Source organism: Ascaphus truei, chromosome 13 (assembly GCF_040206685.1).
Source record: "Ascaphus truei isolate aAscTru1 chromosome 13, aAscTru1.hap1, whole genome shotgun sequence".
Taxonomy (NCBI): domain Eukaryota; kingdom Metazoa; phylum Chordata; class Amphibia; order Anura; family Ascaphidae; genus Ascaphus; species Ascaphus truei.
The window spans coordinates 40,508,972-40,535,886 of NC_134495.1; the positions used below are offsets into that span (position 1 = coordinate 40,508,972).

At 47.7% G+C, this 26,915-nt stretch overlaps 1 protein-coding gene across 1 annotated transcript in view; it reads right to left on the bottom strand.

Moving 5' to 3' along the window:
- Nucleotides 1–5,771: 5,771 nt before the first annotated feature.
- The window catches only part of LOC142464645 (uncharacterized), a 755,558-nt gene continuing 734,414 nt past the window's right edge, over nt 5,772–26,915 (bottom strand). Inside the window, 3 exon segments of the mRNA XM_075568010.1 lie at nt 5,772–5,819; nt 5,821–6,073; nt 6,075–6,805. Of these exon segments, the coding sequence (XP_075424125.1) occupies nt 5,772–5,819; nt 5,821–6,073; nt 6,075–6,805 (1,032 nt within the window).

Here is a 26,915-nt window from a genome sequence, read left to right on the forward strand (position 1 = left end):
CTCAGGATATCTGGTGGCATAATCTACAACAACAAGTATAAATTTATGTCCCTTCGCAGAAGGTTCTAAAGGTCCGACCAGATCTACCCCAATTCTCTCGAATGGGATGGCTACCAAGGGCAGAGGGACCAAGGGAGCCGGCTTCTGTCCTTTTTGGCTAGTTAACTGGCATTCAGGACATGTCTCACATAGTTTCATGATGTCACCATGTATGCCTGGCCAGTAAAACTGGGACGAGATGCGGTCCGTGGTCTTATCCCTGCCCAAATGACCACCCCATGGGAGAGTATGGGCTAGGGTGAACACTGTTTTAATCAACCCTTTAGGGACTAGCATCTGTCGAATGACCTCCCCTGTTTGTGTAACCTTATTCACACGATATAGGATGTCATTCAATAGTTAAAAATGTGGAAACACTCTTACACCTTGTTCATCTATTATCTTGTTGTTGACCTGTACCACCTTCTCATATTGTCTAGCCAGAGCTGGGTCTTCCCTCTGCCTCTGACAGAAGTCAGGAAGATCCAGGTCTGGCAAAATTCTCATATCTATCGGTTCCCCACCCTGGTCATCTCCGGCCATGACCTGCAGTCCTTTGGGCAGACTAATGTTACCAAGAGTCCCAGCCTTTCTTAACCAGTCCTCTTTTTCCGCACGTCTCTGTTTACGTGTCTTTGGGACGTGGTGTCTATGGGGAAAAATCTCTGGGGAAAAAGGAAACAAGTCTCCGGGCTTCTCCAGTACCAGAGAAGTAGGCTCCATAGGAGTAGGGGCCAACAATGTTTCAAAGAAGGGCCAGTCTCGGCCAAGTAGAACAGGAGCAGTTAGCCAGGGAGCAACACCCACTAGCAGGCTAGCCTCTTGATCCTTGATACGCAGTAGAATGTCCGCCGTCGGGTATCTCTTTGTATCCCCATGGATACACTCGATATTCCACGGAGAGTCATAGGATAGTCTGTTGCTTGGAATTAGGCCCTCTAGGATCAGGGTTTTTCCAGATCCCGAGTCCAGCATGGCTTTGACTATTTTCCCCTCCAGAGATGCTGGGACTAACCACGGATTGTGGTCCCCTCGGAGAGAAGCTGTGGCAGTGGTTCTGCCATATGAACAGTCCATCTCATCATCTCCGGAGTCCGCAAACTCGGTCATCAGCGGAAGCTCTCGACGGGGTTTGGTGTTTGGACCTCTCCGCTGTTGGATGGGATCCTCCCTTCTGGTTGGTGGTGGTATCCTCTCCACCGGATGGGTGACGGGAGTCCAGGTTCTTGGGGAATACTGTGGGTGGCGGCCTCCCTTGAGTGATCCAATGGCCTCGGACCCGGGACGGGCGTCTCTGCGGGAGTTTGTACCAGGAACCCTCCGAGATGGGAAAGGGTCTTCCGATCGGGTTGACTGGATCTCCCGAGCTGGCGAGTTGTAGACCCCTCGATTGTCTGTTCTCCTGCCTCTGGCATCACCGGAAGCAACTGGTGTTTGCACGGACCGTTCCCAGCTATCCTGTTGGGTGTCGTCGCCAAGGAAGTTTTCCACCAAGCAGACCGCTGAATCCAGGGAAAATGCAGCGTGTCTTTTTACCCAGGAGTGGGAGCAGGGGGCAGTATCTGTATGAACTGCTCGAGCACAAACTGTTCAAAGATCTCTGCCTTGGTATGCTTCTCCAGTTGTATCCACCTGGTACATAAGTCTACTGAGCGGTGGGCTACGACCCGGGGTTGGTCTCTGTTTGCATATTTGACTGTCCGTAACCGCTGTCGGTAGGTCTCTGGAGTGAGGCCTAGGCGATCCAGAATAGCAGCCTTTAGTTGCTGATAGTCCATGGCCTCGTCTGCTGGAAGAGCCTGGTAAGCTGCTTGAGCTTCTCCTATGAGGAGTGGAGCCAGAGTCGTTACCCAGCGATCAACTGTCCAGCCGTGAGCTGTGGCTACCCTTTCAAAAGTGAGGAGAAATGCCTCTGGGTCTTCGGTTGGCTTCATTTTAGGCATCACCGGTGGGTTATTTGGAATCTCTGGTCTGCCTGGGGCTGGGCCTTCGGCCAGCAGTTGGAGTAGCTTTTCCTCTCGCCGGGCCTGTTGCTCATCTTGCTGGGCTTGTTGCTCAGCTTGCTTCTCTGCTAGCTGGAGCTGTTGCTCAAGGAACTGAGAAAAAATTGTCTCCATTTTTTTTTTCTGTGTGGCCCTTCAGATACAGGGGCCGTCCGACATCCCACTTCTGACACCACCTGTGGCAGGACGGCCTGTAGTCGAGGTCAGGGAACAGTCTACACGTGTAGTTTCAGGATAATGAAAACGTTCAGTGGCTTTATTTCTCCACAACATAACATAACATGTGGGTACACTGTCCCTTTAAACCAAAACAAAACCTGCTCCACATTGGGAGAACTGACTAACACACCAGGCCTATCTAGCAGGCTGGCTGGCTGGCTAAACCATTACCAAACCGTAAGTGTATTTTAAGCAGTCAGGAAACACAAATGAACAATTCTTACTTTGGTGGAAGTAGTGGCTTTGGTGAATCCGTCTGGCTAACAGCTCACATAGCAGTGTGCTCTGGTCTCAGGCAGCCAGCTACTGCCAGTAACAAGATCCTTTTCTACCTTGCTGGCTATCAGGTGTCAGCTTACCTCCTGATTACCTAGCTTCCTCCTGAGTTAACCTTCTGAGTGCTGGATGAAGCACTCAGACATATGTTTCCCAGGCATAACTGATAGGGGTTGACTTCACCCTGTCACAAGAGCAAAACCACCATCTTGTGAGGACTTGTGAACACATGCGTGACCACATTCAGAACGTTTCTAAAACCTGTCGCTTTTTCCACCACAATATTACAAAGATACGCCCTTTCTTCTGTTGCTCGACTGCTAAAACTTTGACTCAGGCCCTCATTCTCTCCCGTCTCGATTACTGTAACCTCCTGCTGTCCGGCCTTCCTGCCTCTCACCTGTCTTCCCTACAATCTATCATTAATGCTGCTGCCAGAAACACTCTACTCTTTCCTAAATCTGTCTCAGCGTCTCCCCTGCTGAAATCCCTCTCCAGACTTCCTATCAAATCCCGTTTCACACACTCAATTCTCCTCCTCACTTTTAAAGCTTTACACTCTTCTGCTCCTTCTTACATCTCAGCCCCAATTTCTCGCTATACACCATCCCAGCTCTTGCGTTCTGCTCAATTATGTCTTCTCTCTACCCCTTCTGTATCTAAGGCCCTCTCCCACCTTAAACCCTTCTCTCTTGACAGCCCCACACCTCTGGAATGCCCTTCCCCTCAATATCCGACTAGCACCCTTTCTATCCACCTTTAAGACACACCTGACAGGAAGCATATGAGTAGCTCCATAGCTGATAAATAACACATCATACATTAACCTTTGTTCCTTGCAGACGCACTTATCAGAACGCCCTCCTACTGTCTCTGTACGTTCTTCCTACCAACAAAATTAGATTGTAAGATCTTCGGCGCAGGGACTCCTCTTCCTAAATGTTACTTTTATGTCTGAAGCACTTCTACCCTTTGTGTTATTTATATCATTTATTATTTATATGATTGTCAAGTATTACTGCTGTGAAGTGCTATTCACATACATACATACATACATTTGAATGTGTTCCAATTTTTACTATACTTGCATCACAATAGGTATGTATTTTCTTCTCTTTCATGTTTTGTGACCCTCCTACCTTGAATATTTGCACCAAGGAATGTAGTCGAAGCCTTAGTAGATATTGATCTAAATATCTTCAAAGTGGCACTATTTAATAAATCCCATTCCAGCACTGGAACATACCTTACAACCCAATCATGGGAAGGTGCCTTATGTAATGGCACCACTTAAATGAGGGAGCCCAGATAAGGGATCAAAGCACAGAGGGAGAAGGGGGCCTCAGGCAGCAGGCAGAGACTGGACACCAGAATACAAAAACAGCAGGTCAGCGGTATACTGGGTCTATCCAATCTCCACCTGCCGGCAAAGTGCCTCGTTCCTACTGATCACGAGGAATTCCCACCTGGGCTAAGGCAAACAAAATCAGACAATGACCCAGTTGTATACAGACTAATCCTATCTTACTCTACTAGGACGGTAGAGCCGCTACCCAGGACCACTAGGGGAAACCACCCCAGAGCTACGCTCTTATACCTGGGGTACGTCCCACCCACTCCTGGGAACCACAGGCTATCAGTGGGAGCCAAAGGCTTACTAATATGCCCTTGTAGTTTCTGTGGGCAATGTGACCTCCCCAAATGCGAGGGGTCTCAGGGCTCCCAGAAGCAACACAGAAAAACTAGGCAAAAACACAGTGCATACAAAGTAACAATCGTAGTTTAAACTCATTAGGAAGTTAACACTGATCAGGCTATGAGGGGGAACCCACCCAAGAGCAACGCTCTTATATAGGGGCACACTTCCAACCACTCCCCATAATTAATGACTCACACAAGGAGTCAGTTCTACTTCAAAGATTAGCATTGGTCTATACTATCCTTCAGTGGTTAATGAGGACAATGGCACTCAAGCAACAGCCAGAGTTACAGAGCTCCAAGTAAGCACAATAGCAAATGCCACACAATACAGTATAGAACAGGATAACCAAGTAATAACCATCACATGTTAATAACCATCACAGGTTATACCCAGGCATGTTAATAAATTTAATAAAGAGAGGTACAGTACACAAAGGGTTAACATACAAATCAGCAAAATAAATGGGAGGGTAGTAAAAGTTCCAACATATTACAGTATAAGAGAAGTTGCAGCCCGTAGGGATGAAAGGCTGGGTGCTGAGGCAGGGGGTTACTGCATGGTCCAGCGTGTCCAAGGAGGGACAACAGCACGTGAATGGCTTCCCCATGTGAGTCTTAAAGCAAAACTGCCAAGAAGGGAATTTTAAAGATTTTGTTCCCAATGGGCATTTTTGACCTACACGGATATTTGGGGTAGTTGCCTGCACATAACTGACATGTGAAAATAAGAGGGAATCCAAACAGGAAAGGGATAATGATCCTCTAAACAAGGGTGCCACTTTGCCTGAGATCTAGGAAGTATCAAAGGCGCCATCTCAGCAGGGGTCATGCAGAAAATGGCAGCAGGCAGGCACAGGACAGAGGAAACACTGCAGGGGGCCTCTGCTTGATTTGAGTGGGGGGAGGGTATACAGTGTACCAAAAAGCAAAACCCAATTTAAAAAACATTTTTAGTTCTATTTCTCTCCAAAATGAAGGTACCTGATGGGCATATTGGCTACAGGCTATGCATAACCTATTTAAGGGCCTCTTCACTCACATAAGACCCTTAATGTCTTGATCTTTCTAAGAACAAAAATCCATGACTCTCACAGATGCAGCAACGAGTATCCGAACACTTGCCTTTGAAAATCTGGGGCAATCTTCAAGTAATGCTGCAACATTTCTGTGACATTTCTGCAAACAGACAAATGGCACATCGGATTAACACAGCAGGGGTCCCTGGCAGTCTCATTCAGTTTAAATGGGACTGCCAGGGACCCCCGCTGTGTTAATCCAATGGGCCATTAGTCTGTCTGCAGAAATGTTACAGAAATGTTGCAGCATTACTGGGGTATTGCCCCAGATTTTCCCAGGCAAGTGTTCGGATACTCGTTGCTGCATCAGTACAGTGACATTTTTAATGTTACATATTTAAACTCTGTTGTGTCTCTGATCATTATCAAGTTTCAAAATTTGGGTAAAACATTTTCTATATTATGTGCAATAATGTTTCTTTCATGTGTGAGAATTTTCTACAAGACCTAACAACACCTAACTTATGGAAAAATATTTTCCACATTCAGAGCAAACAAATGGTCTCGGTCTCTCCTGTGTGAATTATCTGATGTTTAATAAGACTTGAGAGGTGAGAAAAAGATTTCCCACAATCAGAGCAAACATATGGCTTCTCTCTTGTGTGAATTCTCTGATGAACAACATGATGCGAGTTATGGATAAAACATTTCCCATATTCAGAGCAAACAGATAGTTTCTCTCCTGTGTGAATTTTCTGATGTGCAACAAGATATGAGCTCTGAGAAAAAGATTTCCCACATTCAGAGCAAGCAAATGGTCTCTCCTGTGTGAATTCTCTGATGTTCAACAAGATGTGACTTACGGGAAAAAGATTTCCCACATTCGCCACAAACAGATAGTTTCTCTCCGATGTGAAATCTCTGATGTACAACAAGACGTGTTTTCTCAGAAAAACATTTCCCACATTCAGAGCAAACATATATCTCTCCAGTGTGAATTTTCTGATGTTTAACAAGATCTGGCTTACGGGAAAAAGATTTCCCACATTCAGCACAAATAAATGGTCTTTCTCCAGTGTGAATTCTCTGATGTGCAACAAGATGTGAGTTATAGAAAAAACATTTCCCACATTCAGAGCAAACATATGGTCTCTCTCCTGTGTGAATTCTCTGATGTGCAAGAAGATTTGAGTTATAGGAAAAACATTTCCCACACTCAGAGCAAACAAATGGTTTCTCTCCTGTGTGAGATTTTTGATGTTTAACAAGTTTTGAGTTAAAGGGAAAACACTTCCCACATTCAGAGCAAATAAATGGTCTCTCTCCTGTGTGAGATTTTTGATGTTTAACAAGATGTGAGTTCTTGGAAAAACATTTCGCACAATTAGAGCAAGAAAATTTTTTCTCTGCTCTGTGAATTCTCTGATGACTAAAAATAAATGATTTACTAGAGAAGTGCTTCCCACATTCAGAGCAAGGAAAGAACTTCACTCCCTCGTGAATTGTCTGATGTTTAACAAGAGCCGAGTTACTAGTAAAGCATTTCTGACACTCAGAGCATGTATGCAGCCTTTCTGTAGTGTGTGTTATTTGGTGAATTGTGTAATCTGATTGATTATTAAAGTTTTTACCACATTCACTGCATTTATACTTCACTACTGACAAGTTTTTGTGAATCTCCTGTGCATTAGTGTTTCCTTTGTCCCAGTTCTTAATATGAGCAGATGCATTTTCATGTTCTTTCAGTGTATAAATGTGGGAGGCTGTGGGATTTTCTTCTTTGCGTGAGCCTGATTCCTCAGCCATAATTCTCACAGCTTTTCTCTGTATCTGACTTGGGTCATTTTGCCTCAAGTAACTTGCTCCTTGATCACTTTTAACAACACGGTTATCTTCATTCACACGATCTGGTGAGCAAAGAGGAGTGTGCCCTCCTGCAGGTGTACTTCTGCTTATGGGTTTATCTGTTGGAAATAAATGCACTATGTGAAAAGAAGTTAATTAATAGCATAAACATCGCTTAACATTACTGGTTGAACATTTCAATTAGTATAAAACACGTCCGAAATTGAAATATACTGCAAGCTAAAGAAGTATGGCGATTGAAAATTGAAAGCAAATCAGGGGTTCATTTACTTTTTTATATAGGTACTTTCTACAAATCTATTGAAATAGGTTTTGATAACTAAAATGTTCTAGTCCTTCCTGGAACACAGTGGGTTAAGTTACCTGAGCTAAATAAAATGTCACAGATGTATAACTGACCCTCAGAAATGGCACCCGAAAGCCCACATCCAATACTAGGAACCAGAGTAAATGCCAAACAGAATGGATGTCCTGACTCCTTGTGGTGGGAATCAGATAAGAATGTATACTGTGAGAACCACTGACAATGCATTTGTGTGCTGTAACTGCCACTGGAGCTAAACTTTTCAGAAACCTACTGTGATGTGAAATAATATATATATTGTTTTGTATGTTTATATCCTGATATAAATGGGTAATTAAGAGTATTTCAATATCTCCTTTACAGTATCATCTTATTCCCTTCAATGCGATATATTGGTAAAAGGTACAAGTATCTGGTATGTGGAACGACTCCAGGAATATTCTGATTATATTGAGGAACAAGAAAAAATATAGGGTGTTCCACCCAGTAACACTTCATCCAATTGGACAAATCTTGGTATATAATAACTCCAATATGAGATCTAAGGAGTGGGTATGTAAATAAATTGACCTGTGAGTCACTTGAATAATGATAGCATCAAAGTACTCAACTATTACAGTCACAAATAATGTCTCTTACCCACTCCCACAGTCTCCAAGGAAGGTAGTAGTGGCGTGCCAGCCATGAAGGATAATCCAGTATCAGCAACAAACAACAGCAAATAGCGCACAGCCAGGGAGCCATTTCCTCAAACATTAAAATAGGGGGAGTAGTTTATTGATTCTATCAAGACCCCACTGTCTCTTAACCTCATGTACTGTTTGTTGATAAATAGATATAGATATCAAGTATGTAGATTGTCCACACTAACAGAATGTCATACGATTACGGTGCTTAATATTGTTTATTTAATAGTGATAAAGTGAGCAAGTAACACTGTTGATTCATCCTTCAACGTTTTCATTACTCCATGGAGATTTAACTATACAGATTTTTTATTCTATCGATTATTGTTATGTAGGGACATTTAGCTAAACCATTGTGGGTAATAAAGTTGTGTCTGTTGGTTAGTTTATCTTAACTGTACTGTCACTGAAGTGTGTATTCAGTGACATTGTTTTTATATTATGTACTGTTTTTAATGGGATATGGAGCAATGTGAGTCCAATACCCATATTTTTATTACGTTCACGCTTGCCTGGGGCATTGGGTGGAGTCCCGGGGGGTGGGCGTGCCTTCCGATCAGCCTGGTTCCTTATTGGTTGACCGGTGGTGCGCATCAGCCAATCGGGGCTCGATGTGATGTCAGGGGGGCGGGACCTACTGTCGATTCACAGGCCTGGTGTCGGCTATTTTCCCTATGTCAGCGGGCGCGTTGCAGCACGGGGGTGGCGCTTTTTACCCACAGGCCTTGGGGCCTGGAGTGGTGGCGCCCGGCGTGACGTCACGCACAGGCGTAGTAGGGATTTACCCGATTCACACAAGTATGTCATATCTTTGTTGATTAGATTAGGAGTATATAAGACACATATTTGCTCCATATGCCAGACTCCTTGATAAAGGACCTACGGGTCCGAAACGCGTAGGAGGTGCGTTTTTGTCCCCATGGGGGTATATTTGTCATCAGTCATGAACTGAAATAAAGGACATTTGAACTTTTAATTCCACCTGGCTCCCTGGCTGTGCGCTATTTGCTGTTGTTTGTTGCTGATACTTGATTACATTGAGGGACAGATTAGAGGAACCCAGACAGTTATTGGGATCCTTAAAACCAGTGTTTCATAGCAGGGGTTTAGCACTGGTCATGGGAGGATGAAAAGGATGAGGAGCATTGAGAAAGCGCAGCAGTTGTCAGGGGGTTGGGCAGTTTACCAGCAGCAGCCACTCAGAAGCATGTGTTCCCTCACTAACTCAGATTCCCTTCTACATAACCCCCGAGTTGCGCAAAATGTGCCCCCTCTAAGGGAGTCTCTCCAATGTGCTTTTAACATTCTTCCACCGGGATCACCATCACCAGACAGGACACGGGAGTTGAATAAACAAAAGTTTATTCTGGCAAGCCATCAAACACACAAATCACACAATCACAGTATAACACTCACCCTGGGGCCTGAGGGACAAGAATCTAGCCTCAACTAGGTGCAGGAGCCTGCTTAAGAAGGCTTGTCCTGAACGACTTCCCCAGCTTCTCAGTGCCATTCTGCTTGCAGCACTTTCAAAATAGCCCATCAGCCGTGACGTCACGGTCTCCAATCCACTGTGAGGATCGTGTGCAGGCTCCACCCTGTGAGGTCAGCATTGGGTGCAGGCTCTGCCCCTGAGTTTGATTCAGACCTTCCTGCAGCAGATGCATCATTAGTGCCTGCTGTGCAGACTCTGCCCAGCAACAAATCAGGGCTCTGATTGTAGTATCACCTTCTGCAGCCGTTCAGCTATTAGCTGTTGTTCCTTTATAAGCTCACATTTGCCTCTGCAAATTGGCTGAGCATAACAGTGTTACTTGTGACGTTGTGCTGGTCGCAAGCACTCTGTTGTACCTGGTCTTGCCTTGCTTTCCTATGCCTTGTAGTTCACCTGAATCTTTACCACGGGCCTTTACCAACTACCCTCCAGTCTCCTACCCTCAACCTCGGCTTGGATATCTACTACTCTACCTTCTAATACACTTGACTAAGTGATCTCTACTACCCTCCTGTCTCCTACCCTCGACCACGGCACGTATACCTACAACCCTACTTCACCTAACCCTGACCCGGCTACACTACAACGAACCTGCACACCACATGTGGCCTTGCGGCTTCTGGTCAGTGTTTATTAATCCCCACCTCGGCCTCACCGTCCTGTCCTGTTTGTGGTGAGCACTTGTTACATCCACGTTCCAAACTTGTCTGGTACTCTGATCATCCATGCTCCTTACATAGTCCTCGGTCTTCTATCTTTTTGCTGGAGCAGAGGCTGCCGGCCAATCAGGGCACAGATCGTGACGGGGCAGCCAATCAGAGGATGAGGGCTCATCCGGCTGCACCAATCAGAAGAGGGGGCCGGTTTAGGGACTCTGAACGAGCTATCGGGGAGTGAGCTGCTGGCAAGCGGAAGATTTGAACTGGCCAATGGGAATCATGCCCAAGGGGCCGAGACCCTGCAACGATTCCCATGGCCAGCCCCATACTCCCTGTGGAGTAGGTGCCTCAGTGTCTCGGGAAACAAAGGCTCTGCACTGCCGAGAACCAGTTCCTGGATCCGAATTACAGCCCTTCCCCGCTCACCATTGTCCAGGTACTCAAGGCTAAGTGAATTACTGTGTCTGCATACAGAGAGATGCTAGCAACACAAAGGACAATGCTGGCTTACCAACTGTGTGGGGAAAACACTGACACAGGGAATAAAAGTGCTTTTTACAATCCCGGTTCCCCAGGACACACAGTTTCCCCCTTCCAGATAACACACAGTGATAAAGCTCTCTTTTGGAAGAGGTTACACAAAATACATTACATACAGTGCAGGCCAAAATGAGCCTCACAGAGGCGGCCATTACACATCGTTTTAGGGCAATTAGCCGGGCTTCACCTTTATTATGTGAGGCTGGCTGCCCCTACCGTCACACTATGTTTGTGTTTTTTCAATCCACGTGAAATGCATACAAAGGAACTTATGCGCACAACCATCTGCAACAGTTGGGTTTGAATACTTTTTTAATATTTTTTTTCACCATAATGGACCAATTAGAGTCTTTTTTGGGACATTGCTATATTTGATTTCCAAGAAAATCAGTGGACTTTTAAATAAAGCCAGCTTCATTGTACACTGTACACCGACCCCTACAGCCGATATGCAGGGGAGGGGCTGACGATCTCCAGGTCTTTGAAGTGTCACTTTGCCTCTGATTTTAACCCAGTTTAGTGTTAACTGTCTTAGTGTACCGTGTGACGATAGGGACAGTCAGCCTCACATAATAAAGGTCAAGCCTGGCTAACTGCCCTAAAACCGTATGTAATGGCCGCCTCTGAGGTTCATTTTGGCCTCATTATACCCTTTAGGGTATAGATAAATACAGTGACAGGCAATACAGGTTTAGACAAAAGGTTGTTTTGAATTAATTGTTATGTTTTGTATTTCTGTTTATTGTTTTGAATTAATTGTTATGTATTTGTAGGACTTGTTTTTATTACAATTTTGGATAGTTTTGGCTTTTGATTTCTTTTATTCTTCTGGTGTTTAGGTGCTTGGGTATTTTTTATTGTTGTGTCTTTTGGTGTTTTTTTTTTTTAGGTAGCACTATAGTGGCTAATTATGCTCATATTACATGGGCATGATGTACCACTGTGCCAATCAATGGGTAGACGGTGGAGATAGTTGCCCCGGGGTGGGTGGATAGGTCACCTGGGTGGTTAGCGGGAAGGGGGATTAACCCCTTAATTACTATAGCTGTTACATACTGCTAAGGTGATTAAGGGGTTAGGGGCCATTAGATTGTATTTTTTATTGTTGTGTTCCTGCCAACGGAGGACTAGGACGGGGAGGAAGATGAGGACGGCCTTCATCCTGACAGGGCTACCTATTAAAATTTGTTTTGAATTTTAGTCCTATGTGGACATATATATTATATATGTCAATATATAGTCAGCCTCTGGTCAATTGACCCCCTTGTGGAGATATCTGTTATCCACTTACCTTTTTCCACAGAGAGTGCTATATATAGGATCTTTTCAGGTTCCGTTCGGGAACCTACCTTGTTAAAATAGTTGAGTTTATTACAATCCCTGTACACAAAGAGGACAGAATATATATTCATTGTAATCTAAACAGTGACACATAAACCAAATCACATTATACAGAGGGATACTGGGTTAACCCAGTATCCCGTATGACAGGTAGGGGCAATGGCCGGGCTTTAGCTTTATTAATATGAGCCGCATTGCCCCTGTCACACCTCCCACCTTAAGACGAGGGATCTGGGTCAGCAGCCCAAACGGGTTGGTCCACAAGAACAAAGACAAACAGAGCTTGCCTGGCAGGGCCAGGATCATTCTGCCTGGATAAGACATTCGCATTCCCATGTTCGCTGCCCTTTTTGTGCTAGATTGCAAAGTCGTATTCCTGCAAGGCTCCAGTGCATCAGTTAACCATTGTCCCCTGACACCCGCTGAAGCCAACTGAGGGAGTTGTGGTTGGTGACTACCTTAAAAAGGTCTCCCATACATGTACAGTAGGGCTGTAGTTTTTAACCACCCAGACAATAGACAGACACCCCTTTTCTATGGTAGCGTAGGCGGCCTCCCGATCTAAGGCCGCACTTATAGTGCTGTCGATGGCGACGGCGACACGACGGGTGACATCACCAGTCGCCACAGGCGAAAGTTATATTTCGCTGGGTGGCGACGTCGCGCGTTTCCAGGCATTTTATTGAAAAATCAAATGTTGCCGGCTACCAGTTTTCGCGACGACGGCGTCACTCTATCGCATAGTCGCCGTCGCACTTCCTATTAGCGCACACGGTGGCAATGCGTTTGTTTTCGGGTGACGTTGCGTCGCTGGCACTATAAGCGCGGCCTAACAGCTTGTGGCTGACGTAGACAGTGGCGTGTTCGACCCAGTCATCGCCGACCTGCCTGATAACAGCACTGATGCAGAAGTTGGAGGCATTGGTCTGTACAAGGAGCCACTTTCTGTAGTCGGGGGCCAGGATTGGAGCGCTAGAGCACACAAGAGACTAGTTCACAGTACAGGGAAATCTTTTTTTGTCAAGTCTGTCAGAGTTTGGCTGGGGCGCTATACCTGGAAACAAACGGTAGTAGCTGGCGGTACCCAGAAATTCTAACACCGGTTTCTGGATCTTGGATACTGGCCACTGCACAATAGCCTTCCCCTTGGTTGGCTCATATTTCAGGTTCCTGCAACCTACCCAATGCCCCAGGTATAGGATCTCCGCAATCCTGATCTGGCCTTTGGCTGGCTTCAAGATCAACCCTGTCTCCCTGATATGGATGTCTGCCAAGTGTCTGAATAATGCTAGGTCATCCAAGTATGCCCGGGCATACCCCTGCATCCCTTCTAGCAACCGGTTGGCCAGAAGCTGGAAGGTGGCTGGTGCATTCTTCATCCAGAACGGCATGACAGAAAATTCGTACAAGCCACTCGCAATGATGAAAGTCGACTTTGTCCGCCCCCTGGATCAATGGGATCTGCCATTAACACCTACTGAGAGCCATGGTTGTCCGATACTTTGCCCCTGAGAGCTAATCTAACAGCTCATTCATGTGAAGCATGGGGTAGGCATCCGACACCGGCCGGGCATTGAGATGGTAGTCTACACAGAACTGGGTGTACCCATCCTTCTTAAGAACTAAGACTACTGGTGAGGTCCAAAAATGTTGGCATGGGGAGATTACCCCTAAGACCTGCATCTCCTATTTCTCACACAATGCTCTGCTTCACTTCCGTGGAGACACAGTAGGCATTCTTGCAGTGCCTCTGATCTCCGCTGTTGACCGGGTGATCTGTGAGACAAGTCTTGCCCGGGTTGTCTGTGAACAGCCCACCATACCTCCCTAACAGTACTCTCGTTTGCTCCGGTTGGGGGAGGCGAGATGGGGACCGATCCCCACCTGCTCCACGGAGCCTTCCTGACGAACTTCCCAAAGGAGGTCAGGTGGAGCCTGGCTTGCCTGATCTCCCAGTGGCGGGTTACATACAGACATCACTGCTAGCCTACTTGAATGATACTCTTTAAGCAGATGTATGTGGTAGGTTTTCTGCCTCCCTAAATCCTGGTCTAATGCTACCACATAATTGGCATCATTCATCTACCTGAGTACCGCGTACAGGACAGACCAGGCAGCAAGGAGCTTGTTCTGTCGAGTAGGCTTCAGAACCAGAACCTTTTGCCACCAGGAACTGATCGGCCATTGTGGCAGCCTGTTGAGCCATTGCTGGTTTGAGGTCCGTGACCATTTCCCTCTACTCTGTGATACATTTGAGTAAAAATTGCTCCTTCATGAGTAGGTCAAGGAGCACGTTGAAGGTACTGCACACCCGATTACCCACCTCTAGGGGTGATGGGCTAACAGGGCCACGAAATAGGTGTGCGAGTCCTGAGAACCCTTGTGCAGGACACAGAACTGGGTCCAGTATGTCTCGGGTGTGATCTTATACAGCAATAGGAGCAGTGCTTTTACCACCGGGTAGTCACTGGCATCCTCCCGATCCATCCCTCGGTTGGCTTCCGCATCTTTCCTACTCAGCTGGGGGAGAGGCATTTGACCAAATCTTCCTCCGGGAGATGGTAGAGAAAGGAGAAAATTGAAACAACTTACCGTAATTTTCTTTTCCTGGAACCATGGCAGTGGGCACTCTTGGGTTAACTCCTTCCTCCAGCTTAGTAGGACAGGAAATTGAATCTTGCAGGTAGGCCATAAAGGCCCTTTCCTCTACCTGCATGCTAGTCTTTGGACTCTCCCATAGCTGAAAAATATAACTGATAGAAATTAGACATACATACACTGGCGACACACTTTATTCGAGCTCGGCTAGTCCCACGAATTCGGGTATACCCGGGTGTATTGAGGTTTGTGACTGTTTTCTGCCCGAGTGCATTGAGGTATTTTCCAGGCAGGGATTGAAGCATTTTATTCCCGCTGGCTGCAATACTGCACAGTATATATAGATGTAGCCAGGTCCCCCGTGGCATAGTTGCCCTCTCCCCTTCCGCCCGCGCGAGCAGCTTGTACCTGGGAGTTGCGGCCGGTTGCCGGGAACGCGAGCGGAGCGGTTGCTAGGCACGCAGCGGGCCAGTTGCCGGGGACGCGATCGGGCCGTCGCTAAGGCCGCGGTCGCGTTGCGAGGGTACCGGCGGCTCGGGAAGCAGGGCGCCGCCATGTTCAGTGCTGTTGCGCATGCGCAGGAGGCCAGCTAGCGCAAGAGGCCCCCAAACAGCTCACGCACACGCAAGGCGGGAAGGACAGCCCCCAGGGTGCACAGGGGCAGGGACACGTGACGCCAGGGCGCCAATCGGAAGGCCGGATTCCCCTGCTCCCAGCGAGATACATTTCGCGGGGTTTTGGCAGCACTGAGGCAGTCAGGATCCGGAGCAGCTAGGGGAAAGAGGTAGGGTGCAGGGGTCAGTGACTCTCTGCACTAGGCCAGCAATCCCCTAGGCCCCAGATAGTCCTGAGTCATCCTAGCGGGTATTGTAGGGACAGGCCCTAGGTTAGGGAACCTGCCCCATTTATTGGTAGCTTAGTCAGGGACACAGAGTTGAAGCCGTGCGGCCCTGCGAGGTGGGTTCTGGGCTCAGAACACCACCAAAGACCCTGGGACTAAGGTGATATTATCCGCGCTGGAATTCACCCAACGCGGTGTGGAGGACAACGTCGGATCGGGCGGATCTCCCGAGGTATCGCGGTACCCGTGGCTGGAGCCCGGGCAGGTAACCTGCAACTCACGTGCACCAACCAGGCCTATCACCAGACATAGTGGCTGCGCAGTCACACATACACATGCACAGTGGTATTTGACTTTGGGGGTGCGAGACATTTGGGTGGGGGTTACTGGACACAGGGTGGGGGCACTCTGCGGGAGGTTAGCGTCCACCGTGACGCCTAGAGGTGGTAGCGTCCGCCGTGATGCCTAGAGGTGGTAGCGTCCGCCGTGACGCCTAGAGTGGTTAGCGTCCGCCGTGGCGCATGAAGGTTGTGTTGAGATGTGATGAAGTACGTTGTTGCATGTAGTAAAGTCAATAGTTATATAGAGCTGTCTGTGTGGTCATTGTGTATTGTCCTGCGAGGAACTACTCCCCCTCTGGTGGGAGCCATCGCAGGTGGAGGCGCTGCATCATTATCATTCGTAGTATATTGCCCCAGGTTCCCTATAGCGGAGGCTCAGCCTTCTGTGAGCCAACAGGTATTGCACCACGCACACCCTTGGTAACATTGCATGTTCCCTGCACTCACGCGGTATATACGATTGGGTGGGGGTGATATGACCGTTACATTTGGAGGCGCTGCTGAGATCTTAGACATGGGGTGCTCTATTCAAAACCGAATCACCAAAAATCAGCATCATGGTAATTCCCTCACGCCAAGAGGTCCACGCGTGGGCCACCACCGTCCGTGAACCACCTAGACACGTGGTTGCAGTAGGGAACGTCCCGGCGTTAGTGCCTGAAACCGACATCCGGAACTCACTGAGCAAGCTCTTAGGCGCAGATAGAATATGGTACCGTGGTAGGGTGTTCGACTCTACTTATCATTTGAGTGCACTACTATTCACCGTATGCCGGGACATAGGCCCTGAAGCGGCCCTGAATATTCTAATAGCCCCCGAGTGCCCACCAGAAGGATACCCCCTTATATACTCGGACTTGCCAGTAATACGGGAAATGTTCTCGCTCAGAGCCCCTCCTCAAGATCCCGACGAACCGTCCACCAGTACCTGGACGCCACTTACCCCCGTGTCCAGTACCCCAAACCGGGTTGACCGTCCCCAACCCAAAGTCTCCTTTACCCCAAGCGCCCTCCCGGACGCCAGTAGTTGGGCTGACAGTCCTCCCTCTCCACCCGACACCGTACCCCGCGAGGTAAACTCCCGGCCTATCGGAGAGAGAGCAACGAACGAAGGTTCCATAATGGGGGTGACGCTACCCCAATTCGTAGAAGTCCTCACTGTGGCATCCCAGTCTCAAAGTTATAGGAAGCTTAAGGCCTTCTCTGGAGTACTTCCGATACCCCAGGGGGAAGAAGGAATAGACCTGTGGAGGGAGAATGCAGTAAAAGTAGTAGAGGAGTGGTCGTGCACTGACACTGTAAAGCGGCAGCGTATTATGGAATGCCTCAGACCCCCTGCGTCTACTATGTTGACCATCCACAGGGACCAACACCCAGAGTTGACAGCGTTGGAAATGGTGGCGTTCCTGTTGGAGGCGTACGGACTAGCAGAAGACGAAGGAGCGCTCTGGACGAAGTACTTCCGTCTTTATCAGAAGGAAGGAGAGGACCTGTCGGCTTTCATCCACCGCCTACAGCTGGTCCTCGGGGTCCTACTCAATCGTAAGCTGGTCTCCGCCTCGGGGATGGATGAAGCTCTCCATAAGCAGTATCTGCGGGGATCAAGCCCCACTCACCCCATAGCCAACATGCTCCGCAGCAAGATAATGGACGGGGGGCCCTACAAGTTCACCGAGTTGCTGCGGCAAGTGAAACTACAGGAGGCTCATGTTATGCTACACTCCACCGCTACACCTAAGAGCTCCTCTGCCTCCAAAGGAAAGGGCTCTACGGAAAAGAAGGAAGAGTCTGCTGCCTTGTCCAAGGGGTACAAACCAAGACCCCCCGACCGACCACCTTCCCCGTCCACGAGTCGCCCGGTGGTATGCTATAACTGCGGCAAGAAGGGCCACGTAATCCGTAACTGCCCAGAAAAGGAAGGTCACCCTGAGGAACACCCTTCCGATAGAGGAAAATCAGCCCGATCTATGGTCTGCAGTGTACCAATGGCAGAAGCTGACCTCGAACTCCCTCATTCTGGAACCCCGGATGCCCCTTCTGACGCCGGCCCCAGTGATGACGCCTCATCCGGTGAAGCTTGCAGTCAAGTGGGCCCTGCGGCCATCGTGCCCGTGGTACTAGAAGGGATATACGCCTCGGCCCTATTGGACACAGGATCACAAGTAACCATAATATATCGCAGGTTCTATGATCAGCACCTTCAACACTGCCCACTAAGGCCGGCCGAACATATGAAGGTTAGGGGGTTAAGTAATGAAGACTACCCCATCGATGGGATTGTAAAGGTCTAACTGGACATACTCCAACTGAACACCGGCAAGAAGCACCCCATGCAGGTAGCGGCCATGGTATGCCCGGAGCCTCAAGACCATTGCAAGTACCCAATCATCTTGGGAACCAATGCGGACATAGTGCAAGCTATAATCCGAGCCTACTTGAAAGAGACCAACGAGTTGCCTCTGGCCGATTCGCTCCTAGACCCCATCTTACGAGAAGAGTGCCACCGGGTATATGCATTGGAGCGTCATGGGGACCTCTACAATCGTCGACGAGGACTGACGACCATATTACCAGGGGGAGTGCAAAAGATGGCCGTCTGGTGTTGTTATCCCGACCGAGACCAGAACGACCAACTGTTCTCGCTGGAGAGTGAGCCTGAAGAAGAAGAGGTTCAGCGAGGGTATAGAGTACTACCCGAAGTGAGGGAATGGACGGCTAAGATCCCTATTCGAACCCACGTGTATGTGCAGAATCTCTCCCCCTTTCCGATGGAGTTTGATGTCGACCAGAAGTTGGGATGCATAAATCCGGTCAGCCCGGTGGGAGCCACGCCTCAGGTGAAGGCGGCGGCCGCGCACGAGCGGATAGTCGATCTGGACTTCAACTTCGGTGAGTCGACGCTGTCCACAGAGCATCAGGAGCAGCTAGGGGAAAGAGGTAGGGTGCAGGGGTCAGTGACTCTCTGCACTAGGCCAGCAATCCCCTAGGCCCCAGATAGTCCTGAGTCATCCTAGCGGAGTATTGTAGGGACAGGCCCTAGGTTAGGGAACCTGCCCCATTTATTGGTAGCTTAGTCAGGGACACAGAGTTGAAGCCGTGCGGCCCTGCGAGGTGGGTTCTGGGCTCAGAACACCACCAAAGACCCTGGGACTAAGGTGATATTATCCGCGCTGGAATTCACCCAACGCGGTGTGGAGGACAACGTCGGATCGGGCGGATCTCTCGAGGTATCGCGGTACCCGTGGCTGGAGCCCGGGCAGGTAACCTGCAACTCACGTGCACCAACCAGGCCTATCACCAGACATAGTGGCTGCGCAGTCACACATACACATGCACAGTGGTATTTGACTTTGGGGGTGCGAGACATTTGGGTGGGGGTTACTGGACACAGGGTGGGGGCACTCTGCGGGAGGTTAGCGTCCGCCGTGACGCCTAGAGGTGGTAGCGTCCGCCGTGACGCCTAGAGGTGGTAGCATCCGCCGTGGCGCATGAAGGTTGTGTTGAGATGTGATGAAGTACGTTGTTGCATGTAGTAAAGTCAATAGTTATATAGAGCTGTCTGTGTGGTCATTGTGTATTGTCCTGCGAGGAACTACTCCGCCTCTGGTGGGAGCCATCGCAGGTGGAGGCGCTGCATCATTATCATTCGTAGTATATTGCCCCAGGTTCCCTATAGCGGAGGCTCAGCCTTCTGTGAGCCAACAGGTATTGCACCACGCACACCCTTGGTAACATTGCATGTTCCCTGCACTCACGCGGTATATACGATTGGGTGGGGGTGATATGACCGTTACATATATATACTGCATTACAATTCATGAATTTATGCCATCTGGTAGACACGCGAAGCATTGCAGCCTATTAAATCCTAATCATTATCATTTAACAGATCAGCCGCCTGTCAGCCAGGCATGAACCCAGGCTGGGAAGGCAAACGCAACAGGGCTTGTCAGAGGTGAGGAGCGGCGCATTCCAGGTATCTGCCAGGTACATACTGGGTATTTGCTCGAATAAAGTGTGTCGGTGCAGTAGGGAGGGTAACTATGTGCCCACTGCCATGGTTCCAGGAAAAGAAAATTACGGTAAGTTGTTTCAATTTTCTCCTTTCCTGATCCCCTGGCAGTGGGCACTCTTGGGACATACCCCAGCAGTATAACTTTAGGGAGGGACAACAGAAAAACCACAACTCAATGCCACTATCACTTTCAATCTTTATTAGTCATCTTTCACTTTATTTCATTACAGACTGTAGGACCTTCCGACCAAAGCTTGCATCAGCTGGTGCTTGAATGTCCAGTCTGTAGTATTTCATAAACGTGTTGAACGAGGACCAAACTGCTGCCTTGCATATTTGTCCCAGTGACGCTTGCGCTCTGAACGCCCATGATGTAGCCATGGCACTTGTCGATGGCGCTTTCAAATTCAAAGGTGTATTTTGTCCTTTGCTTTCATATGCTCTTTTAATGCATGATACTATCCACTTGGATATCGTCCCCTTGGATACTGCTTGACCTTTCCTCAGTCCCTCTGGGATAATGAATAGTCTGTCTGACTTTCTCACTTCCTGCATTCTTTCAATGTAGACCTTCAAACATCTCACCACATCCAGGTTGTGTGGCCTTTCTTCCTTTCTGTTCCCCGGTCTTGGGCAGAATGAAGGGATCACAATCTCCTGATTCATATGAAATTGTAAACCTAACGTGATTTGAAACGGCGCTAAAAAACCCCAATATGTGAATAATAGTGCCTAAAATTAGTAAATAAACACTGTGTGTAAAGGTGAACTCCAATAAATTTCTCAACCTTCCAAGGAATGTGTACAGATTCCTTTCAGAAATTTCTTGTCCAAGGTGGGAAGGGAGCGAAGATATCAGGAATGCACTAAAAAATAAGAAACATATAATAGTGCAGTAAATCAACACAATCTGGATAGATTAAATCTTGGCTCTGTAGCAATGCCTACTTACAGCAGGTCAGAGTAAAAACAGCATTTGTCTACACAACCGGTAGAAGTGGGTCTGGATCCCCAGCAGTGCCAGTGGTTTTCAGCAGGAAATGTGGCCAGATCGATTCTCAGACAGGAGGTATTGCAGGATGAGTGTCATGTAAAACAAGGGCAGACCATGGCAGCAACTACGAATGGCTCTACGCGTTTCGCTGTCTATGACAGCTTCCTCAGGAGCACGGAATCGATCTGGCCACATTTCCTGCTGAAAACCACTGGCACTGCTGAGGAAGCTGTCATAGACAGCGAAACGCGTAGAGCCATTCGTAGTTGCTGCCATGGTCTGCCCTTGTTTTACATGACACTCATCCTGCAATACCTCCTGTCTGAGAATCGATCTGGCCACATTTCCTGCTGAAAACCACTGGCACTGCTGGGGATCCAGACCCATTTCTACCGGTTGTGTACACAAATGCTGTTTTTACTCTGACCTGCTGTAAGTAGGCACTGCTACAGAGCCAAGATTTAATCTATCCAGATTGTGTTGATTTACTGCACTATTATATGTTTCTTATTTTTTTGGTGCATCATATGAAATTGTGACACCACCTTTGGTAAGAAATGTTGTACCGGCCTGAGTACTGCCTTGTCCTTGTGTATGACTAGGAATGGCTCTTTACAAGATAATGCCTGCAACTCTCCCACTCTTCTTGCTGAAGTAATCGCTATCAAGAATGCCACTTTCCATGATAACAATCTCAATCCTATATCTTCTATCAATACGTCCAGCACTAGCAACAAGTCCCACGCTGGCACTCTGATATTAATCTGTGGCCTTAGCCTCCTGACTGCTTGTAGAAAATGGATGACAAGTTTTTCTGTTGACAAGTTTCTCTCCAATAGTGCCGATAAAGCGGATACCTTTAGTGAACTGAGACTGAGACCTCTCTCAAAGCCTTCCTGCAGGAATTCCCCTATCGAGACAATCTTTGGAGCAAATAACCTTTCTTTTTGCCTTGTGCAGCAGTCCCTTAAACATAGCCAAATCCTATGATACACTTTTGATTTGGATTTTTTCCTTGCTTCTAGCAGGGTCTCAATTGTTTTGTCTGAGCATCCTCTCACTCAAAGTGTTTCCTGCTCAATCGCCAAGCCGTCAAGGCCCAATGCTTGGGATTCGGGTGGCATATTGGCCCCTGTTGCATCAGCTGTCTGCTGTTTGGTATGTGCCATGGTGCATCCACTGCCATATTTACGAGGTGTGAGAACCACGGCCATCTTGGCCAAAAGGGTACTACCAGTATTACTTCCGCCTGGTCTTCCCTGACTGTTCTCGGAATTAGGGGAATTGGGGGAAACAGGTACGCCAACTTGAAATCCCATTTGAGGCTGAGAGCATCTGTGCCTTTTGAACTTGGATGGAAGTGCCTTGCGCAGTAATCTTTCACCTTTCGGTTCTGATGTGTAGCCATAAGGTCTATCTCTGGCTGCCCCCATCACTCTACCAACCTCTGAAATACCTGGGAATCCAACGCCCATTCTCCTGGACGTATAAGATTGCGACTAAGAAAGTCTGCTGTGACATTCTCTTGCCCTGGAATATGCACGGCTGTGATCTCTGCCACATAGCCTTCTGCCCATGTCAGGATTTCTTATGTGAGGTTCATCAGTTTTCTGCTTCTCGTTTCACCTTGTTTGGCGATATACCTTACAGCTGCCCGGTTGTCTGACTGTATCTTTATATTGCCACCTTTTATTTGATCCTGAAATGCTTCCAGCGCTTTTGTACTGCTTTTAGTTCCAGCAGGTTTGATGGAAGAAGCCGCTCCTGCTTTGTCCAGGCACCTTGGACCAGAAGTTCCCCCATCTGGGATCCCCAACCTGTGCTGCTTGCATCTGTTGTGATTTCTGCCCATTGTAATGGATGTAGTGTACGTCCTTTTACCAGATACTGGGTATTTTCCCACCACTTTTATTCTTTTTTTTGTCTGTGGGTATAAGAAAATCCTTTGCCCTGTACCTGTGGTGTCTTTGTTCCACTGCCATAGGAAATTGTGCTGAAATGGTCTCATATGCAGACCTGCCCACTTTACCCCGTTTAGTGTGGACGCAAATTTCCACAAGAGTCTCATGCAGTCTTCTGCTGTAGCTCTGCTCGCTGTTCTGAGCTTCCTTGCTTGTAAAGCAACATCTTGACTCCTTGCATATGGCAGCCTCACTTCTTCTTCTGCTGTGTGGAACTCCACCCCCAAGAATTTTAAGCATTGCATCGGCACTAGCTGACTTTTGTCTGTGTCTATAAGCCAACCATGTTCTTCCAGAAAAATTCTGATCATGTCTTTGTCTTGTCTTAGTTTTTACTGACTCTGATTTCACCAGGATGTCGTCCAGGTATGGATATCCACGCCCCTTTTTCTTAGCTCTGCGACTAATGGGGCCAGGACTTTTGTGAATGTTCTGAGGGAGGTCGCCAGACCGAATGGCAGTGCTGTATATTGGTAAGTATGCTGGTTTATTGTAAACCTGAGAAATTTGGGGTGTCTCGTTGTTACCGGAATGTGTAGATAGGCATCCCTTAAATCTATCGATATCATCCAGTCTCCTGGTTTCACTTCCTGAATGATAACGTTTAGAGAGATCATCTTGAACTTCCTTATTCGTAGGAAAGTATTCACTCTTCTCAGGTCTAAGACTGCTCTGTAGTCTCCTGACGCTTTTTTACCAGGAATATTCTGGAATAAATTCCTTTTCCTCTGTAGGCTTGAGGTACCTCTGTTATTACCTTTGACTGAAATAACTGCTTCAGTACAGTCTTTATTTGGTTCATCTATACTTTTGTCCGCACATTTGTTGTTAGAAACATATCCCTTCTGGGTATATTCTCGAATTCCAAATGATACCCGTGATGAATGGTTTGTAATACCCATTTGTCTTGTATTGTTCGGGCCCAAACTGCGCCAAATTGGGTCAGTCTTCCTCCAACCGGCAACTGCTGGGACCCCTGACCTTCATGCGAATTTCCCTCTGGGAAAAGACCCTCTTCATCTGGCGCCGTGAAAAAGTTTGCTCTGACCGCCTCTCCATGTCGCCTGTCTTGAGGATGGTCTGCCAGGTCGATAAGACTTTGCTTCTCTGTACTTACCTCTGTCCAACTGCTGGAATGTATATCTCTTATTCCTGCTCTCCTAAGGCAAGAACATACTTTTACCCCCTGATGCCTTAGTTATGATTGCATCTTAGATGCTACATCCGCCATCCATTGCCTGAGCCACAGTGCTCTCCTTGTTGTCACTGACAAAGCCATAGACTTGGCCGCCAACCTCACTCCGTCTAGTGAAGCCTCCGCTATATAAAAGTGTGGGTAACCGGTGCATCAAAGTATGTGAGTCCCTTTTTAATATTGTAATGATACTTCCGTAGGGGACACTCCTATATGATGGTGAGTAATGAAAACATACCCTAATAGGGCAAGGGACTAGTACCTAGTGCTAACCAGCACAATGAACAGTACAGAGATTGTCCCAACCATAATAACTGGGCATAGTATATGAAAAACACTCACTTCTTAATTCCAGAGGAGCAGTCCCATCAGGAGTCTTGAAAAGCGTGCAATGCATGTATACCTTGATAAAGGGCGCACGGCCCGAAACGCGTAGGTGTGTGGTTTCTGGGTGCTCCAGGGGTCATGATCCTTTTATTTAATAAATTAGTTCTTTTTTGCTACCATTAGCCTCCTCCATTTTTGCTGGCAGTGCACTGCCTTTGCTCATCTACTGTACCTCCGCTATACAGTCTGCTGCCCACTTAACTTCAGGCAACGCCTTCAGTATAGAAGTCCTCTTTACCCCTTTCACTAGGGCCTCTTCTATATTGGCAATCCACACACATCGCCCTTGCCGCTGACGTGGTTGCTGTAGCTGGTTTACAAGCTGTTCCTGCTGTAATGTATGCCTTTTTTTAAACGCTATCCATTTTTTTGTCCATAGCATCCCTCAGGATTGCCGACTCCTCAATTGGTATAGTCGTCTTCTTTGCTATTCTAGATAGCCCATACTGGGTGAAACGCGTTAGAGGCGCAGGGGGCTGTTACCCCTCCTCTTGTTTTTTAATCCATGCTTTAATAAAGAATTTTTATAGCCCAGTCCAGCCTTTGCAATTTTTTGCTGCGTGGTCGTGCCCGCTGATTCACCCTCCTCCTCGGCAGGGGTGATTTCTTCCTATTCTAGATATAGCTGCGTCCACCTTTGGACAAACCTCCCAGAATTTAACCTCTTCCTGCGCGAACGGATACATCTTATTAAATCTCCAGGGAACACTTATCTTGCCGTCTGGCCGTGATAGTTCTGCTTGTACCAGATCCTTAATCACCTAGTGAACTGGAAAAACTCTGTTTTTCTTTTGTCTTGACCCAAACAATTTATCTTTCTTCTGAGTCACATCCTCAGCGTCCTTTAACTCCAACGCCTCTCTCATAGCTTTTATGAGGGGATCAACCATCTCCACATCAAATTCAGACTCTTCTTCCTGCATCTCCTGCTCTGATGAATCCCATTCACCATCAGACACCTGAAAACACCTTATCTCTGATTCATCAGATGATGATCCTCTCCCTTTATCCAGACTAGTCTGGAATCTTGACCTTTTCTGAACTGGCTTAACCGCCTGCTGTACTGCAGATTCCACAGATTGTTTAACTGCATCCTTCATCCAAACTAAGAAGCTATTCATTTGCTCACTAGAGTCCCCCGCTGCTGGTTTAAGGCAGTCCTCACATAGGACATTTTCCCACTAAAGCTGGCTTCTAACACGCTGCACACCACTTGGTCTTCCTAGTAGCCTTTCTCTTATTGTGCAGGGACTCTGCCGTACCTTTAGAAGTTCCTTCTTCTGGCTGGGTAACCACTGAGCTAATATTAAACAAAACAAAGTAAAAACTAAATCTACACCCTACATATGTAAGGAATCATCTCTCTTTAATTTGAAATTGCTAAACTCAGGACTCACCTAGACTTGGTAAGTGACCCTTTTGCTGTTGTAGCTTCCATATTCAGCTCAAAATCCAGCACCTGGCTTCTTCTATCTGCTGAGCGTTCCATGCTGCAGCATCAGTCTCACACACCTCACCAAACACATAGGTTTCCGTCGCTGTCGCTGACATTACTGCAGTGTGTGCGCTCAGCTCTCACGTGCACGCACACACCCCCGCCGGCTGGAACGTCCCTTCACCACTGCATTCCTAACGTCATTGCAGTATCATAAGCCTCCTATGTCTCGCAGCTCCTGCTGCTTATCCCCCCCCCCCCCCCCCCCGTGATTTTGCAGCGGTCCTGGGGTTTCCCGGTCACACGGGCATCAGCCTTGCCACCCTTTGCGGGCGCGTCGAACGGAGCTTCAGGGCAGAGAGGCTGAGACCCTGGCCGACTGCACTAATTGCAATCAGGCGAGTTCTCCATTAGAAAATAACAAAACCTACTACTAGCTGTGAGGACAGGAAAAAGACTAGCTTGCTGGTAGAGGGAGGGGCCTTTATGGCCTACCTGCAAGATTCAATTTCATGTCCTACTAATCTGGAGGGGGGAGTTACCCCAAGAGTGCCCACTGCCAGAGGATCAGGAAAGCATTGTTGCTCAAACGACTTCAGGTACCTGTCTATGTCGTCAGTCATCTAATCAAACCAGGTCAAAAGTATTGTATGTGAGCCGGGGGGAGATGCCGGACCTGGAGCTCCAGCTACTGGTTGTGGACTGGAGTCTTATCACTTCAAGCACGATCGTCTGCAACTCCGGTGTGGCATTCGGACTGAGAGCAAAAAGGAGCACCATGATCTCAGCGGCCAGCGTGTTCCCAACTACAGATAGTGAACCCATGCTATCTGAAATAGACTCTTCAGAATCCAAGATGGGCGCTTGGGACTAAAACTCAATTAGGTCTGCAACCATGTCTTCGGGGGCACTCCACGAATGGCTCTCTTAGTGCACAATGTCATCCACCAGTACTGATTTTCTTTGACTCTCTGTTGGCAGACCGTACTCCACACATGCTTTC